This window comes from Polypterus senegalus, chromosome 8, assembly GCF_016835505.1.
Source record: "Polypterus senegalus isolate Bchr_013 chromosome 8, ASM1683550v1, whole genome shotgun sequence".
Taxonomy (NCBI): Eukaryota; Metazoa; Chordata; class Cladistia; order Polypteriformes; family Polypteridae; genus Polypterus; species Polypterus senegalus.
Window position 1 is genome coordinate 180,174,645 of NC_053161.1, and position 17,604 is coordinate 180,192,248.

A 17,604-nucleotide genomic window follows, 5' to 3' on the forward strand; every position below is an offset into this window, starting at 1 on the left:
TTCCACCTATACCTCCACTCTGGGGGTGGTATTTGCAATAATGATGCACATTTATCTGGAGCCAGGTGGTTACAAAGTGTGTGCCATTATCAGTTTGTAATTTCTGCGGTATGCCCCATCTTGGAATGATTTCCTTTATCAAAGCTTTTGACACAGGTTTGGCATCTGCAGGTTTGGAAGGGAAAGCTTCCACCCATCGGGAGAACACATCAACAATTACTAAACAGTATCGGTACTCCTTTGATGGTGTTAATTCAATGAAGTCCATTTAAAGGTGTTCGAATGGACCCATTGGGTTAGGTGTAACAGCGGGACTTACCTGGGTGCCCTTTCCTACATTAAACTTTCGACATAATGCACAGCACCTGTAGAACTGTTCTGCATATGTAGAGAAATCTACAGCTTCCCAATGTTTTTCAACATCTTGATCCATGGTATCTTTTTCAGCATGGTCTAGGCCATGGGCGATTTTTGCCATACCTGGAAAAGAAGCTTTAGGAAGGAAAAGTTTGTTAGTTTGCTTATGGGTCCAGACTCCATCAGAGAGGGACCCTTCTTTGGACCATTTTCTCTTTTCTGTGTCCGCACTATATCTGTACTGGCTAGCACGGCCTCTGTTGTGGCTGATACAGCTCTGAGACAGGTTGGAAGTCCCGCAGCCACTGGATCAAATTTTTTCAAAAATAGGCTAAGCCTTTGTTTTTCTCCATGGAGTTGTGTAAGAACTGCATTCATATATCCCCTTTTCGCCCACAAACAGAGTGAATGGACGAGATAGTCAACAGTCCCAACGCATGCAAACAGTAGGGCACTTTTTTTTTTTTAGTCACATATAGCCTTCTCAGCGTGATCATTCCATGCCACCTGACCAGAAAGGGGGAGATCAGGGGTGATCGCTAAAGTTTGCAAAGGCTGTGCTCTTTCATTGAAGTTTAAAATCCATTGCCGGCAGTATCCTAGAATGCCTAATACAGACACAACCTGTTGCTTTGTAACAGGTCTAGGAAGATTGTGAATGGTGTATATACAATCGCTAGAGAGAGAGAGCTCTTGTTTCACAAGAAACATCATGACCTGAATATTTCAAAGTTGTTTGAATTAACTGCAGTTTTTTTTTAGAAAATTTATGGCCATTTTCTGCTAAATAATAACAATTTCTGAGTATCCGTGCACAATCTGCTTCTGTAGTACTACACATTATATCATTCTACATACTGTATCAATACACTGTCTTTATCTGGCCTTTTAAATTTTGAGCAAGAGCTTATCCAATACACAAGGGCTACAGTATATCCCTGAGGCATAACGGTCCATGTCCAACGGCGGTTTTGGAAAGTAAAGGCAAACCAGAATTGAGAGTCGGGTGCAAAGGAATACAAAATAAGAGTTAGCAAGTCAATAACAGAGAAATAACAGGCGGACGGGGTATCGTAGAAAGAATAGTGGAAGGATTAGTAACAATAGGTGCCCTAGGAAAAACTGCAGAATTAACTTGTCGAAGATCTTGAACAAAACGCCATGAACCGTCAGCCTTTTAAACAGGTAAAACGGGGGAGTTGACTGGAGAGTATTTAATTTGAATGATTGCTCCACGTTTCACGAGATCGGAATGTACGGCGGAGATGCCAGCCTCTGCTGCTGGAGACAGAGGATACTGGGCGATGTGGGCAGAAGGAGGATTTTGGGTAAATCACCAGTGGCTCACAGTGTGCTATCCTTCCATAATCATTTTTCCCCTGGGACCAAAGTGCATCGGGAAGTGAGGAAAGCCAAGAGGGAGAGGTGGTTTGCAATGAAAAAGCAGAAAGGGAAGGATGGCACAATGCACGATGTACTAAAAATCATTTTGAAGCACAAACTTTAGTTATCAAATGATCTGAGGTATCAAAATACCGAAGCAACGTGCAGCCAGTCCGTCCTATTGAACATTGTTCCTCCCATTCCCCAATTTTGACTCAGTGAACGGTGCTAGAATTGGCTAAAGAAAACATGGGGAACCGAACCTCCTAAATATAAAACGCTTTGTGAATATGTGAAGTGCACTGACAGCAGCAGCTTTGTGGATGAGAAAAAATGCAAGGGATATGGAGGGTCTCTGGGCTAGTACCTGAAGAGAGAAAAGATTCTAACCAAGGTGTGTCCACTTCAGCAGGGAAGTACTGGGCAGTGCAGTGGAGGGTGTTGGGGACTTGCAAGTGGGGAAAAGACAGAAGGAAAAGAGTGTAGGGCTTTAAGGAGAATGGTGTGTGAGGAGATGTTCAGGGTCCAGGCTGCAAAAGAGGGCTTAGTGTGGGGAGGTTTGGCACAGGAATTTAGGAATAGAATAGTAAAACCCTCGTTCGGTTAGAGAAATAGAGAGGGAGAGCTTAGTCATCAGATCCCTTCCTAACAGATTAACAGGGCAGAGCTGATTTAATAAAAAACGGTGCATCAAAGTGGAACCACTGGAATGAAGCTGAACCCGAAGAGGTTTAGACACCAGCAAAACATGTGGTTGTCCAGAAGCACTAAGTACAGTCAGTGTATCGTTCGAGGCAGACTAGAAAAGCAGTTTCAGTGCCATTCACCAGCAAAGTCAATAAAGGATCTGTGTCCGCATGGCAAGTGAGCAAAGGCAACTGAAAGAGTGGCTGGGGTCCCTGTGAAAGGAATATCCTCAGGTTCAGGTAAGGAAGGCGGGGAGGAAGCTGATGTGGGCAATTGCGGCAGAAGTGTCCCATCGTAACAGGCAAGATGTAGGTGCTTGATCTGAGGGGAGAGGCGGCTGAGCAGACGAAGAATTCGGATTAGGAAGTAAAATCCACGACCTCTCCCCGGCTCGCCCTGTTCTCGGAAAAATCCACGTCCTTCACGCCCTCGACCCCTGCCTGAGCTCCACCTGCATAATAATTCATTTGTGCTGCGATTAACTTGGTCTGAGTGTCTGACTCTTTTTGTTTAGTCTGTCGTTCAGCATGCTCCGCGTGTCTTTTAACTTCATCAAAAGTGGCACTTTCATCCAAATACAGGACGTGCGTACTTTATTTTGAATATCACTTCTGAGTCCTGACACAAAAGAAGGAACTGCTGCCTTGTTACGGTCATCTGGGCTGTCTAAGCCAGAATGACTTGTCATCAAGTCCTGAATGCGGTGTGCCCATTCATCTACCGTCTCATCTTTCTTTTGTTTGGCAGCTGAAATAAGGTACCAGTCGGTGCCCTTTTTATATTTTGCAGCTAAGGCATTGGGCAAGGAAAGGACCCTCATTATTTTGTCCACGAGGCAATGCCTCATTCCACTGCCACTGTTCTCCGTTATGCTGCCCATGATTGACAGTAGCCCAAATGGTGCCCATCTTTCTGCGTAGCACTTGGGTCCACTCGGCTGCACTGGGTTTGTACATATTATGTAGCTGCTGCACCTGTTCCACAAACTTCAACCCACGATTACCTTAGGATCAGGCAATTCGGACGCTACGTCTTTCAGCTCTTGAATATCCCAGTTACGATGTATCATTACAGTAGTGGGGTTATTTCCTGGGGCAGTGTGGGATCGTGTCGGGGTTAGGAACCTCAATTAAAGGGCATGAAAATGTGGGTGCTAAAGGTTTAGGGGACTTAAATAGGTAAAGTTTTCAGGGACTTATCTCTGAGGGTCTTGCTTCTAGTATGTTGTGAAATGGAGGGCTTTTTGTGTGAGTTAGAAGAGCCTCCCATAGCCCCTAACAAGTGGCCGTCAGTCTCATCATCAGGATCTGTAAGTGAGGAGGGTCACATTGATATTGTTCATCAAAGAAATTGTCAGTAGCTGGGGCATCGGTAACCACAGGAGCCGTTGGGGCAATGTGAATGTGGCGTGGAAGGGGTTGTGGGTAAAGTGTTGGGGAAGAGAGCATGGATATAAAGGGTCTTTTTTATCACTCCTTTTCCTCCTTCCTTCAGACTGGGGTCCCGTATCAGCCTGCACTTTCTGTAAAGCTATAAGCAGCTCTTCTTTTCCTTTCTATTCTTAAGTTCAGCAACTAAAAGCTCATTCCGTTTCTGTGCCCTTCCAACGTACGGTCTTTAATAACCAATTCCCATCTGTCATAATATCCATCCGATAAGGACCTCCATTACAACAACCCTGTGTATTTCTGCACAGTATTTTTCTAATTCCTGTATCTCATTCATATCTCCGGTTCCTTCCACTGGCCATCTACCTGCACTGTCCTTTTTCCACTTCCTACATGCCTTTTTTTAAATCTAATCCTGTCTTCTTTTCAATGAGCTTTCTAGGGACCAGCCTTTCGATCCCGACAGCGCACTAGGAGCCTGGCGATCCCCCGAAAATAATCCTTCTAACACTAGGTTTTTAGGACTCTTGGGGGACTGTTTGACTGGCTTGCTAATTGTTTTTCCCATAGTGAGTGGCAGGATCTCAGCAGAAAGTGACTCAGCCCTCGATAAACCCCTTTCCACCCGCGTCCGCTCCTATTCCCGGATTACAGCTTCAGGTGACTTCGTGTCCGTTTATTCGCATCAGCAGAATCCTACATCAATACGCCCCGTGGAGTCCAGGATATGGAGGTTTTAACCCGATCCCTTCATCAGACGGTTTGTATGCGTCAATCTGCCAGGGTATTGTCTCCGTCACCTTAGCAACCCGTTGAAACAAGAGTATGACCAGACAGCAGATGAAAAACTCGACCTCCCGTTTATTTAGACACACATTCTCTAAATACGCCCTTTCACCCCCACTCCTCAAATTATTATAGGAGTGCCACTCGCCCTTTCTAATCCACTTCACAGGGGTGACTAGCTAACATTCACACTGTGCCGTTTTCCGTAGGGTCCCAAAGTCACTTCCGTGAGTCCCTAGAACCCTCCTATGGGTCTGATACAGTATGCTTCTTATTCTTTATTTTGCATATGCTTTTATTCCTTTTCCTTCTATATTCATATTACTTCCAGCACACCAGTCAAACTAACAGGAATCCCCCGATCTACTCACCGTGACTCCATCCACCTGCCTGGAAATGCCCGTCAAGTCGTGCCTCGTATCGGCTAGGAGGAGGTCAGGGACTCCCCACGCAGGAAACGCCCAAGGCAGGCCAATCCTACATTTACCGAAGCTGGACCCGACCCGGCCGGAATCGGCTCCACCACGGTCCTCTGGACGATCCTGCACATGAGCCGTCTGTCGTCTCCTGCCCCACGCTTGGCGCCAAAACTGTGGACGAAATCTCAGACCCGACAGCAGGTGTGGTTATAAAGCAGCTTTATTTTCAGAGTCACGGTGAGAAGAGTTTCAGAAAAGCAGACAATCAAATATACATGACAGCGTCAGGGCTCTTCTGAACCCCGTCTGTTGGGTGGGGTCCAGTTTTATACCCCTAGAATGCGTGATTTAATATCATTATAAAATGTAATAGTCAACACATTTATTATACACAAGCCTTGGCCCCTTTAATGTCCCTTGTAAAACTTGATTTCTTGGCTCCTTTTGTTATGGCGTTCAGATGTAAGCTAAGGGAAAACGTGATAAGGCAGACTCATGTGTGGAATGCTTAGACCTTAAATCCTTTGTACAAATATCTCTCTGTTTGCTAAAACAAAGCAGACTTTTACAGGGTTATGTAAAACTTACTTCTCAGACATGAATTAGTACAAGGGAATGAAGAGAACATTCGTCTTCCACAGCTGATAGAGGACAGAAATACACTATTCTGTGTTTAAGCTGACTATACAATCCTCCAGTTGTCTTTGGCTATCTAATCCAATGCTTGGCTAGCAATTCTAACTGCTGAGCCCCTGTGTGCCAAATTTAACATGCACATGTGAATAAATCCATACCAGTGAGCATAGAGACAGTGACATTAATATTAAAGAAAAATGTAGTATAACAGACGTCATGTGGTGTTGGGGGATAGAGAGACGGTTCTTTCTGTTTATTTTCAGCACCATTCGTCTGTTAAACAGAATAACATTTTACTTGTAGTGAATTTAGAGAAGAATATAAACTAAATATAGTCTGAATCGGTTCGCAGCTGAGTGTGAAGCGGCTGGGATGAGAATCAGCACCTCCAAATCCGAGACCATGGTCCTCAGCCGGAAAAGGGTGGAGTGCCCTCTCAGGGTTGGAGAAGAGATCCTGCCCCAAGTGGAGGTCTTGTTCACGAGTGAGGGAAGAATGGAGCGTGAGATCGACAGGCAGATCGGTGCGGCATCTGCAGTGATGCGGGCTCTGCATCGGTCTGTCGTGGAGAAAAAGGAGCTGAGCCGTAAGTCAAAGCTCTCAGTTTACCATTCAATCTACGTTCCTACCCTCACCCTTGGTCATGAGCTATGGGTAGTGACCGAAAGAACGAGATTGCAAATACAAGCGGCTGAAATTAGTTTCCTCCGCAGGGTGTCTGGGCTTTCCCTTAAAGATAGGGTGAGAAGCTCAGTCATCCGGGAGGGGCTCAGAGTAGAGCCACTCCTCCGAATCGAGAGGAGTCAGATGAGGTTCCTCGGGCATCTGATCAGGATGCCTCCTGGATGCCTCCATGGCGAGGTGTTCCGGGCACGTCCAACCGGGAGGAGGCCCCGAGGAAGACCCAGGACACGAAGGAAGGACTATGTCTCCTGGCCTGGAAAAGCCTCAGGATTAACCTGGAAGAGCTTGAAGAAGTGGCCGGGGAGAGGGAAGTCTGGGCATCTCTGCTCAAGCTGCTGCCCCCGAGACCCGACCTTGGATAAGCGGAAGAGGATGGATGGATGGATATAAACTAAATAAATGTAAATATATATGTTGTCACAGACAGCTGGGGTCCTTACCCCGCCAGGATGCCTGGAAGGACCGGAAGGTGGCACGTATATCTTTCGGGCCACGATGGGGCAACCACCCAGGATTTCGAGAGGACCACAGGAGAAGAGGGAAAAGTTTTTAACTTGTTGGGACCCGTGGCCACCGCCAGGAAGCGCCTTAAGCCTTGTGGAACCTGGAAATACTTACTTCCACCATACTAAGCAAGATGGCGGAGGAACCTGCCAGGGACGCCCAGAGTGCTTTCGGTGCAAAGGGTAGCACTTCTGCTACACCAGGAAGTGCTGCCGGAAGGACATCATCAGCCACCTGGAGTACATCCGGGGAGGAATAAAGGGGCCGCCTTCCTACAATCGAGGAGCTTGAGTCGGGAGTGGGAGCAGGACTAAGATCCCAGGAGGAGAGGAAAGTCGGCCAAGGACTGAGAGAAAGAAGCCCATATTGTGGTGATTATTGCTGTGTGCATTGGGTGTGGTGTTCTGGACTGTGAACCTGAGTTTATTTATGATTAATAAACGCGTGCAATTGATAAAGATGTGGCTTCCGACTGGTGGCGTCCGGGCAAGTCTCACAGTATTTAAAGTGAAATTTAAAATACACATTAATACACTTTTATTAGTGTGGAAAGTGAATCTTTTTAGTGCGAGAGAAGAGTTTGCCATTCTGTACTTGAACTGCAGCAGTTGGAAGCACAAGGTCAGCATCACTGAGGCTTTTCAAGTTGGGATTCCATCTCAACGCCTCCTCTGATAAACGTGTCACTGGCTTTACTGGTCTTTGGATTTCTAAGTGCTGAACTGACTGACTGTGCGTAATAGAGTTGTGTAGATTTGATTTAACTATTGATGTCAATAATAAAGGACACTTTTATTGTTAAAGATCCTTCATTAAGTTCTGTATATTTGAAATTGTCTGCTTATCTGATTTTAGCCAATTCATGTCATCTTCATTTTTTCTTTAATTTTTATAACTGCATTGTACAGTTTTATTCCTTTTTTGTACAAGTAAACATGTCTCTCCCCATTACATTGTTCTTTTATTTCTATATAATCTATAGAAGTAGGCGTCCTGCAGTTTTAATACTTCAGATTCAGTATATTCTCTGCAGTCTGTTTGTTAAATTAATCTTCTTTGTTTGTTCTTTATTTCAATTCAACTGACTCATCATTATTGTTAATTGTAAATATTTCTTGACATGGTTGTACAATTTATACTGAATATTATTAATAAACTTTTGTTTTTGGCAGTGACAATACTGAGTGTTCAGTTTCATTTGTGCTGGCCCAGTCTTCTCGTGTATTAACACAACTAGAACTGAGAGATTTAAGCAGAGCCTCCACTTTTATCATCATGGACTACAAATGGCACACTGGACTTTACTGGACTGCGGTAATCCTACAGGATAACACAGCTTGGAAATTGAGCATCCTGATCAAGACTTTACTGTTCACTTACAAACACAGTCTACAACAATAAAGGTCTTACTTCTCTTTATTTACAAGTCACATTTTCAATAAAACTTGCATTTAAGATAAATGGAGAGTCAGAACTTTTGAAGCTCAGTATTCTAAAACCACAACTGACAGCTAGAAGCTTGTTATTCTGAGGTCCTGACATGAAGTGTGTGTCTGTGTTTATATTTATCAACCTAATATATCAGTATCAACCTACGACATATGAGAATAAAACAAATGCCTTACCAGAAATATCATTGCCAAAATAAATTCTCAGCTGACTGAATGATTTAATGGTTCAGACTTGACAGCCTCAGTGCAGTGTGTGCTAAACTGAGCAGTAAAGTGGAGTCGTCTACAGCTGTACAGGTTGTTATGTCAGGGCCGTCTGGTCAGTTTGACTGGAGTAGACACACTCGGTGGGCTCTTAATGTGCCGTCTGCTTGGGTAGTCAGATAGGATGATGTCCAGCTGAACTATCTGCCATCTCTAACTTGTTACCAGTCGTGATGCTGAAGCACATCAGTGCCTGCTGTACAGTTGGACTCCTGACCTCCTACAGTCTCAGAGACCCTAAAGACAGGCTGACGTGTTCAGCACACCACTAGGACCTGATGGTGTCAAATGGAGGCTCAATGAGATATGAACTACAAACAAACATCTGTCAAGTTTCGATCTCTAAATGTAACTGTTGTATAAGTAATATGTATTGATCCAGGCCTTTAATGACCTCTTGGGCACAGCCATCAGCAGTGTGTCTGTCTGCGGAGAGAGAGTCGACCTCATTGAGAGGTTTACTTACCCTGGCAGTGACATTCATGTCTCTCATGACTTGTCCTATGAAGTCAGTAGATGGATTGGGAGAGCATGGGGGTCATGAGGTCACTGGTAAGGGTGTGTGGTACTCCCAATATTTATGCAAAAGGATAAAGGTCCAAGTCTTTAGAATGCTGGTGCTTCCTGTTTTGCTATATGGTTGTGAGCCATAGATGCTATCCAGTGACCTGAGATGAAGACTGGACTCCTCTGGTACTGTGTCTCTTCAGAAAATCCTTGGGTACCGTTGGTTTGACTTTGTGTTGCTCATGGAGTCCCGAATGAGTCACATGACCTGCATTGTGAAGGAGCGTCAGTTACACCACTACGGGCATGTGATACATTTCCTCGAGGGTGATCCAGCTCATAAGATCCTCATTGTTGAGGACCTGAGTGGTTTGACCAGGCCAAGGGGTCACCCACGTACCTCCTGGCTGCGGCAGATAGAGGGTCGTTTCCAGAGGGTGGGACTGGACTGCGTGTCTGCCTGGGGAGCTGCCAACCGGGATCCTGAGTTGTTTCATTGTGTAGTGAGTGCAGCAACACTGTACCAGTGCATGTTCTCCAACTTGAATATGTATTATAATAAACTTGTCTTTGATGGCCAAAAAGATGTATTAAACCCCTCCCCCCCCCCAAAAAAAAAACAACACAGTGTGTGTATATATATATATATATATATATATATATACACATATATATATATATATACATACATACAGGTATATATATATATATATATATATATATATATATATATATAAAAAATATATACAGTATATACTCTGTCCTGCTTTTTTTTTTTGTTAGTGTTATGTGTTTGTCAATTATGTAACTTACACTTGGAGTGTCATCAAAACTGGAGTTAAATTCCTTGTATGTGTGCATATTTGGCCAATAAATGTGATTCAGCTAAGTGTTTGCCACATTTATTACAAACTGCTTCTCCCTGTTTGAATTCTATTGTGAGTCATAAGGTTGTTTCTTTGTAAAAACTCTTTGCCACATTTACAGCAGTCATTTGGCTTCTCCCCTTTGTGAGTTTTATTGCGGTACAGAAATGGCACTAATGCACGTTGTAAACGACATTCTGATATCCTCTGATGAAGGAAACTCCACAGTAATTCTGTTGTTAGACTTAAGCACAGCGTTTGGCACCACTGACCATTCTATTTCACGGTACAGGCTAGAAAATGACGTTGGGCTCACAGGCCGTGTGCTCGCCTGGTTTAGTTCTTACAAATCAAATCGATTCCAACACGTACAGAAATGTGCTGACAGGACTCCATCATTACACACAGAAGTGAGATATGGTGTCCCACAGGCCTCAGTACTCAAACCTTTACTGATTTCACTTTTCATGTTTCCACTGGGATCTCTCATTAGGAAACTTCATGTTAATATTCACTCGTATGCAGATGACACCCAGTTATACCTTTCATCAAAACCAAATGAAGGTTCTCTGATGTTGTCTTTAATGAGTTGTGTTAGTAAATTAAATGAGTGGATAAGTTAATTAAACAGATAAAACAGAGATGTTAATTATTGAAAAGAGTGATGCTAAACAAAACAATATTTCATTATCATTTACCTCAGTTGGAATCACCATTAATTTTATTGAATCAGCCCACAATCTTGGTGTTATTTGTGACTTTAGTATGTCATTTAAAGAGCACATCTCAAACTTGTCTAAGTCATGTTTCTTCCATCTTAAAAATGTTTGGATATTAAGGCATTTTCTAAATAAGGAGGATTCTGAGAAATTAATTAATGCATGTATCTCTAGTAGGATTGACTACATGTACAATACTTGTAATTTGCTCAAAGCACATTAAAAAGTAACAAAAACATTGTTTATATGTCCAAATCAAGAGCTGTCTGAAACTGAAACATTAAACATTACATAAAACAGATGCCAATAAGTGCTGGATTTATGAACAAAATGGACTTACAGACAGACTGCTGAAATGGAACCTGTTTGTAAGTAGGAGATCGACTGTAATGGTTTACACAGCCTTAAATAATCTCACCCAGTCCTACATTTGGAATCTCTGTCTGTCCCCTTACACTCCCAGTCATAACCTCAGATCTTCAAATGAAGGCCTACTTAGAATTTCAAGATCCAATCTGAAAAGAACTGGTGAGGTGGCCTTTACAGTTACACACCTAAAATTTAAAATACTTTATCAATAGAAATTCACCAGGCTAATACTGCAGAACATTAAACATAATGATAAAAACTCATTATTTTAAAATGGCTTTTTCATAGCTACATTTTAGTTGTATCCCTATCAGTCTATATGGACACTGGATTATCATTTTTCTCTGGGATGTGCAGTTCCATACTAATCTGTACTGTTCTCTGCTGCCTTCTCCATTTCTTCTGTGGTGACGATTTGCTCCACCATCTCCTGATCAACATACCACACTGCCTCATGTTTATGGATTGAATGGCGGTGTCTAAGGTGTGCACATGGCCATCATCATCAAAGTCTTCATGTGAAGCATGTAAACCATGAGGACTGATTAAGGTACAATGTTATCTAGAATGTCTAGTGGTGGCCGAGCAGTATTTTGGCCTTGGATTCCATGCAGAATTATTTCTCTGGAAACTCCTAACTGGAGTTTTTTAATTTATTTTTTTGCTTTTTTCTGTCCACTTGGCCATTCAACATTAACTTTTTCATTGTTACATACTGATTATTATTGCCTAATCTCATTTATGTTTTATATTAACTTCCTACTTCTTACATTTTATAAAGCAGTTTGAGCTACGTTGTTAATATGAAAATGTGTTATATAAATAAATGTAGATGTTGTATCCAAGAGGTTGTTTCTCCATGAAAACTGTTTGCCACATTCAGAACACCCATATGGCTTCTCTCCTGCGTGAATTTTAATGTGCATCAGAAGAGTATTTCTGTGCCTGATTTGTTTACCACGTTCAGCACAGCAATTTGGCTTCTCTCAGGTTTCATTCTCAGGTGTTTCCTATCAAAACAGGAGTGGACTTCACTCTTTAGTTAGGACAGTCTCATTGTACTGCTTAACTTCTCACTCTCGTAAGTTTCCCATAAGCACTCAGTGTACAACTTGAATTGTTTCTAATAAGGCTTCTTTTTGCAGGTCATAAGGAGGTATTGCAATTTGTCAAGATGGGCCTGAACGTTTTTCTTTATCATTTCTGTTCATCTTAGAACAACAGGCACTTCTTCCATTTTTGTTTTGCCATCCACATTTCATTTGTCATATTTCAGACTGCATTTCTTGGTAGTTTATTTCTTTTTTACCTCTCCATTCTTAGGACTGAGTAATCACTAGGAACTAATACTTCTGTTATCCAAGATTTTTTACATCTGGTTTTCTGACCTCTATTTTTCAGTCAGTCAGTATTTCTGTTATACAAGTGACCTGCACCCTCCTCATTTTCCATTGTGCGATCTCAGTTGTGTTCCCAGTGTCTTTCTTGTGCTGGTAAGTTGTACTTCATGCAGAGTTTCCAATGAATGAGCCTGGCCACTTTGTGCTGATGTGCAGTGTATAATCCTTCAGCAATCAGTACCTTGCACCAGGCAACAAGATGTGTGAATGTCTGTAGCTCTTTGTGGGAGAAGTGACAATTATGTTTTTTTTTTTTTTGTTTTTTTCTATTTTTGATCTCAACCACTTTGTGTCCAAGTCACCGTTTTGTACAACTATGACGAGGCGTATATCTTTTGGTCTCAGTTCGCCTCTCATAAGCCATGCATGAGTAAGTCCTGATTCCACCTGAGGCTGTTGGAGGAGGGCAGTGTATTTACCACTTTACTCATAGTTTCCCCAATTAGATCTTTTCTGTTTTCATCAAACTTTTTGAATTTTTTCTTCTGTTGCTTAGCATTGCATTGTATTCATCTGTGGACAAGGTGAGGGGATTTCTGTATTTTTTTTCTCTCTTGTGTGAATTCTTTGATGTTTCTGAAGATTCCTTTTCTGTGTAAACTTTTTACCACATTCAGAGCAGCAATACGGCTTCTCTCCTGAGTGAGTTTTAATGTGTATCTGAAAATTACTACCATTAGAGAATAGTTTTCCACATTCAGAGCAGTAATATGGCTTCTCCCTTGTGTGAATTATTTTGTGGCGTAAACTGCTTCTCTTTGAAAACTGTTTACCACATTCAGAACAGGCATATGGCTTCTCCCCTGTGTGGATTCTTTGGTGGTTCTGAAAACTGCTTCTATCTGAAAACTGTTTACCACATTCAGAACAGGCATATGGCTTCTCCCCTGTGTGGATTCTTTGGTGAATCTGAAGATGGCTTCTCTTTAAAAACTGTTTACCACATTCAGAGCAGCAATACGGCTTCTCTCCTGAGTGAGTTTTAATGTGCATCTGAAAAGTACTACTCTTAGAGAATAGTTTACCACATTCAGAGCAGCAATATGGCTTCTCCCCTGTGTGAATTCTTTGATGGCTCTGAAGACTGCTTCTCCGTGAAAAGCTTTTACCACATTTAGAACAGCAATATGGCTTCTCTCCTGTGTGAATTATTTTGTGGCGCTGAAGAACGCCTCGTTCTGAAAACTTTTTACCACATTCAGCACAGTCGTATGGCTTCTCTCCTGAGTGAATAACTTGGTGGCGTAGAAGACGGCTTCTCTTTGAAAACTGTTTGCCACATTCAGAACAGCAGTGAAGTTTGATTCCTGTATAAAGTTTAAAAGATAAAAAGTTTTAGTTTTAAACCCGCCGTTTTCATACTGACATTATCTTACAACACCAAATAAATATTGGTTTAATTTATGAACAAACTTTGACAAGAATAAGCAATCATTTCACTTAAGCAGCACGTGATTAGAGACTCAACTTGTTCAGTTTTTTCATTTGTATTTCAACTACTCACCACATAAGCACAATTATAGCAGCCAAGAAGTTAAAAAAGTAAAAATACACAGATCACATGTGACAGGCACAATCAACGAAACTATTGTTGATTTTTTAAACTACATTACAGAATGGCATAATCATTTTGTCATCATATTCTTTAAATATTACAACATTATATATTATAATTATTGCAGGTAGAAAGTAATAATCATCACCCATCATTACATTGGAGAGTGTCATGTCAAATATCTGAAATGAACTTTTATTAAAAAGATTGTGTCTTAACTCTTTTAGGGCAAATTTTTTTTTGTTTATCATCTCCCAGGGCTGAATATTTTTCCAAAAACTAACATTTTTTAAAAAAGAACACAAAGCAATTGTTTAACATATCAAATCAACAAAAAATATTTACTTTTGACAAATGTTATGGTCTTGCATGTTGTATGAGCCTGCATACTCTATAATTTCACATACATTTTACACAGCAAAGTCCTGCAAAGTCTGAACTCGCTCAAAGCAGCCAATTTCAGTCATTGCCACATTGCACTGCTTACAATACGTGTTGCTTTGGTGCCTACTTTTCAATTGTCTGTTGCTGCACTTTCTCACATATATTGTTAGTGTGTACTGTAGAGAGACAAGTCACCCTTTTGCCATCGTGCCATTCCACTGCCACCAAGTTTTCTGCCCGCATGAAAACCGTATTGTCACCTCTTTTCATCTTCTGAAACTTTATGAACTTTATGCATAGCATTATAGCCTGGCTCACCCCATGGGATTTGCTTCTGTTTATTACAGAAGTTAATAAGACTTTGCAGCAACACGCACCTATCACCATGCTACATAACCTGTCCAAAGCCACCAGGGGACAAAGCACGTTTGGACCAATGCTCCCTGAAGTTATATCACCAGTTCTGTCCCATCTCTATTTGTAATACCACAGCACGCTTCATCTCGTCTTTTGTTGTGGGTTTACACTTTGAAAAACTAGAATGTGATACAAACGCAGCCCGCGATTCAAAAAATTCCTCTGCCTACCTGTTTGTCTCGTCTGACGGTAGCTGAAAAGCAGCATCAGGAGAGAGCAGCATGAAGTACAGCAGCTGGTGATCTGTCGTGTCCAACAGCAAGCCATGCCATCTTGTGAAGTCCAGTAGCCAGATCGGCTCTCAACAGATCAATGTCTGTGTATTTATCCCATGCGAACCTTGCTGTAGATGCATCGGCTGCGGGCTCAACTGGCAGCAGATCGCTGGCGTGGCATCGGCTGGTATTTGATCAGCTGATGCCTGCTTCTCACTCTCTTGCTTGATCTCCTGATCACTGTCAATAAAATCCGATTCTGAAAAATCAGAGTCTGACTCCGCGATAATGCGCAAAACATTGTCTGCCGAGTGTTTTCTTTTCTAGACTCGCTTCGCTCCCTTGTCACATGTCGATGCCATCTTGCCATTGTTTACATTTTGCAACTCACGCACATGCAAGGATTAGTTGCGGAGTCAACGAGTCTAGCATTCCTCCAAGCACAGAGGGAATGCCTGTGACGTGACAGTGAGATTTGTCGCCATTAACAGCTGATTATCGCCCTCATCACCTCCTGTCGACAAAAGTCGACATCAGCCCTAAAAGAGTTAATATTTGTAAACAATTAGTCCAATGCCACCTGACCTAAATTTTACTTTAAAAAAGAGGAAAAGGATAGTAAAGCAAAAACATTTTAATATACAATGAGAACAGAGTAAAATTTAAATGAATAAAACATGCAAGTCACTAAACAATCCCAGAGATCCACGTGACACCTGACCTGAAACAGCAAACTGGACACTTGGGGCCAAAATGTAAAATATACTTCTGTCTTCATTCCACCTGGGGCAGGGGCTTTATTGTTGCAAATTGATTTAAAAATGGATTTAATGGATTTAATTTCTTCAGCTAAAACAGGGGCCCCCAGAAAATCAGCATCATTTTGTGAGAGTTCTGGTAAATTAAATTACAAAACACAATTACTCCAAAAACAGGAGTTCAGCAGAGGGGAAAGTTTACAAAAACAAAATAAACCTTATCAATTTCCATATATCTGTACTATCACTATATTTTTGCTCGATCTGGGGCATGGAGGCTAACAAATCTCATCTGTGCGGTCTAAGAGCTCACAATTCGCTCAGTTTAGCACCAGAGAGACTGCAACGAGTGCACACGAAATGAATTCTCAACTCTGCACATGATGGTCATTTACCTTCTCTCTGATTTGCATCATTTTGAGCTTCTGTACTGGACCAGAAAAACACGGGTGAATTTAAAATATTATTCAGACGCTTCTCAAGATTATCAATATTACTGTATGCCGAGTGAAAATATTTGGCGGCATTAGCAATAGTCAGGCCTTGAATATGCTCTTTAAAAACCAGTCAAACACAAGGTGGATCTTAAACAGAGTCCCATGTTATTTTACTAGTGGCTGAGAAGGACACTGCCACACACTAACACGTGGAGGCAAATTGATGAATGAATTTAACCAGAAGAAACGAATCTTTAAAACAGGCTGCATCAGCCAAGCTCAAAGATAATAAATCAGCAACACTTGAGTGCTTGCAAGTAGAAGAGAAGACACTGAGATTAGACAGGAGAGAGAAAATCAGAGAACAGCAATAAAGAAGACCTGTAAATGAAATACATTACAAGGTGCCAAACAAATTAACCCCATAGCCCCGCCAGCAGTCATGTATAATGTAGACAGTAACTCCAGAATCACACCACTAAACCGTATATGCAAAAATCTAAACCAAGGTCTCTCAAATAAAAACACAGGAAAAAATCAACAAGTTCTGCTTATGAGTGGGCAAACATGGAGAGAACTCAGTAAATAATCCCATCCTAACCCCAACACTCACAATACAAGAGTCAATGAGGTGAAAATATGAACAACACATCTGAAGATAAATATGACAGGCAAGCAAATATTAAACAATTGTGGGAAGAAAGTATGTGGATCATGAAAGGCTCGTGTCCTGACCCCTCACAACCCAAGAAGACTCTCTAATCACATGTGTATGTACACACACAAAACACACACATGGAAAAAAAAGGGAAGAAGTAGCCATTATGAATCAATATTCAGGAAAATGTCTAAGCAGTACTGGTATATCATACATAAAACAGTCAAAGTGGCCAAGTACCAGTGACATGAAGGAGTCAAAGGCATTGAGCACCTGTTGTGGGTCAGTGAGATGCCGCTGCACACCAGTGAAGGAAGTCTGAATCTTTGCCAGACAAATCAGGAAAGCAGAAAGATCAATTTGTGGAGCCTTTTTGATCACCTGAGACGAGGTCTTGTGGGGTTGGTGTGGTGATGACTGAATAACTGGGTGTAAAAGTAGACCTTCCACCCTTCAAAAGTTACATTTGAATTTTGTGTGCATCTTTCAGAATAGTAACTCAGTCAGAACTCGACGTAGACATGTCACTTTGCCTGGCATGTATTCTATGTGCCCGGCCTGAAATTAGAAATGGTTGAAAACCAAAAAAGCCATTATTTCTTCATAAAGCCAAACATTTTCCCACTCTTATTATATGGAACTCCAGTAAGTCTGATGTTGCCTCTCCTTGATCCATCTTATTGTCTGTAAAGTTTCTTATGGGGAGATTGGGTCTCAGCATAAAAGGAATGTATTCTCTGTGTCCTGCTGCTCCACTTGA

General features: G+C 41.8%; 1 protein-coding gene across 1 annotated transcript in view; it reads right to left on the reverse strand.

Annotated features, from left to right (window-relative positions):
- LOC120534737 (gastrula zinc finger protein XlCGF26.1-like) overlaps positions 1 to 14,746 on the reverse strand; it is a 26,245-nt gene extending 11,499 nt beyond the window's left edge. The window contains exons 1-2 of the mRNA XM_039762321.1: positions 14,737 to 14,746; positions 12,971 to 13,727 (exon numbers count right to left, since the gene is read on the reverse strand). Of these exons, the coding sequence (XP_039618255.1) occupies positions 12,971 to 13,727; positions 14,737 to 14,746 (767 nt within the window). The remainder of the gene's footprint in view (positions 1 to 12,970; positions 13,728 to 14,736) is intronic.
- Positions 14,747 to 17,604: the final 2,858 nt, after the last annotated feature.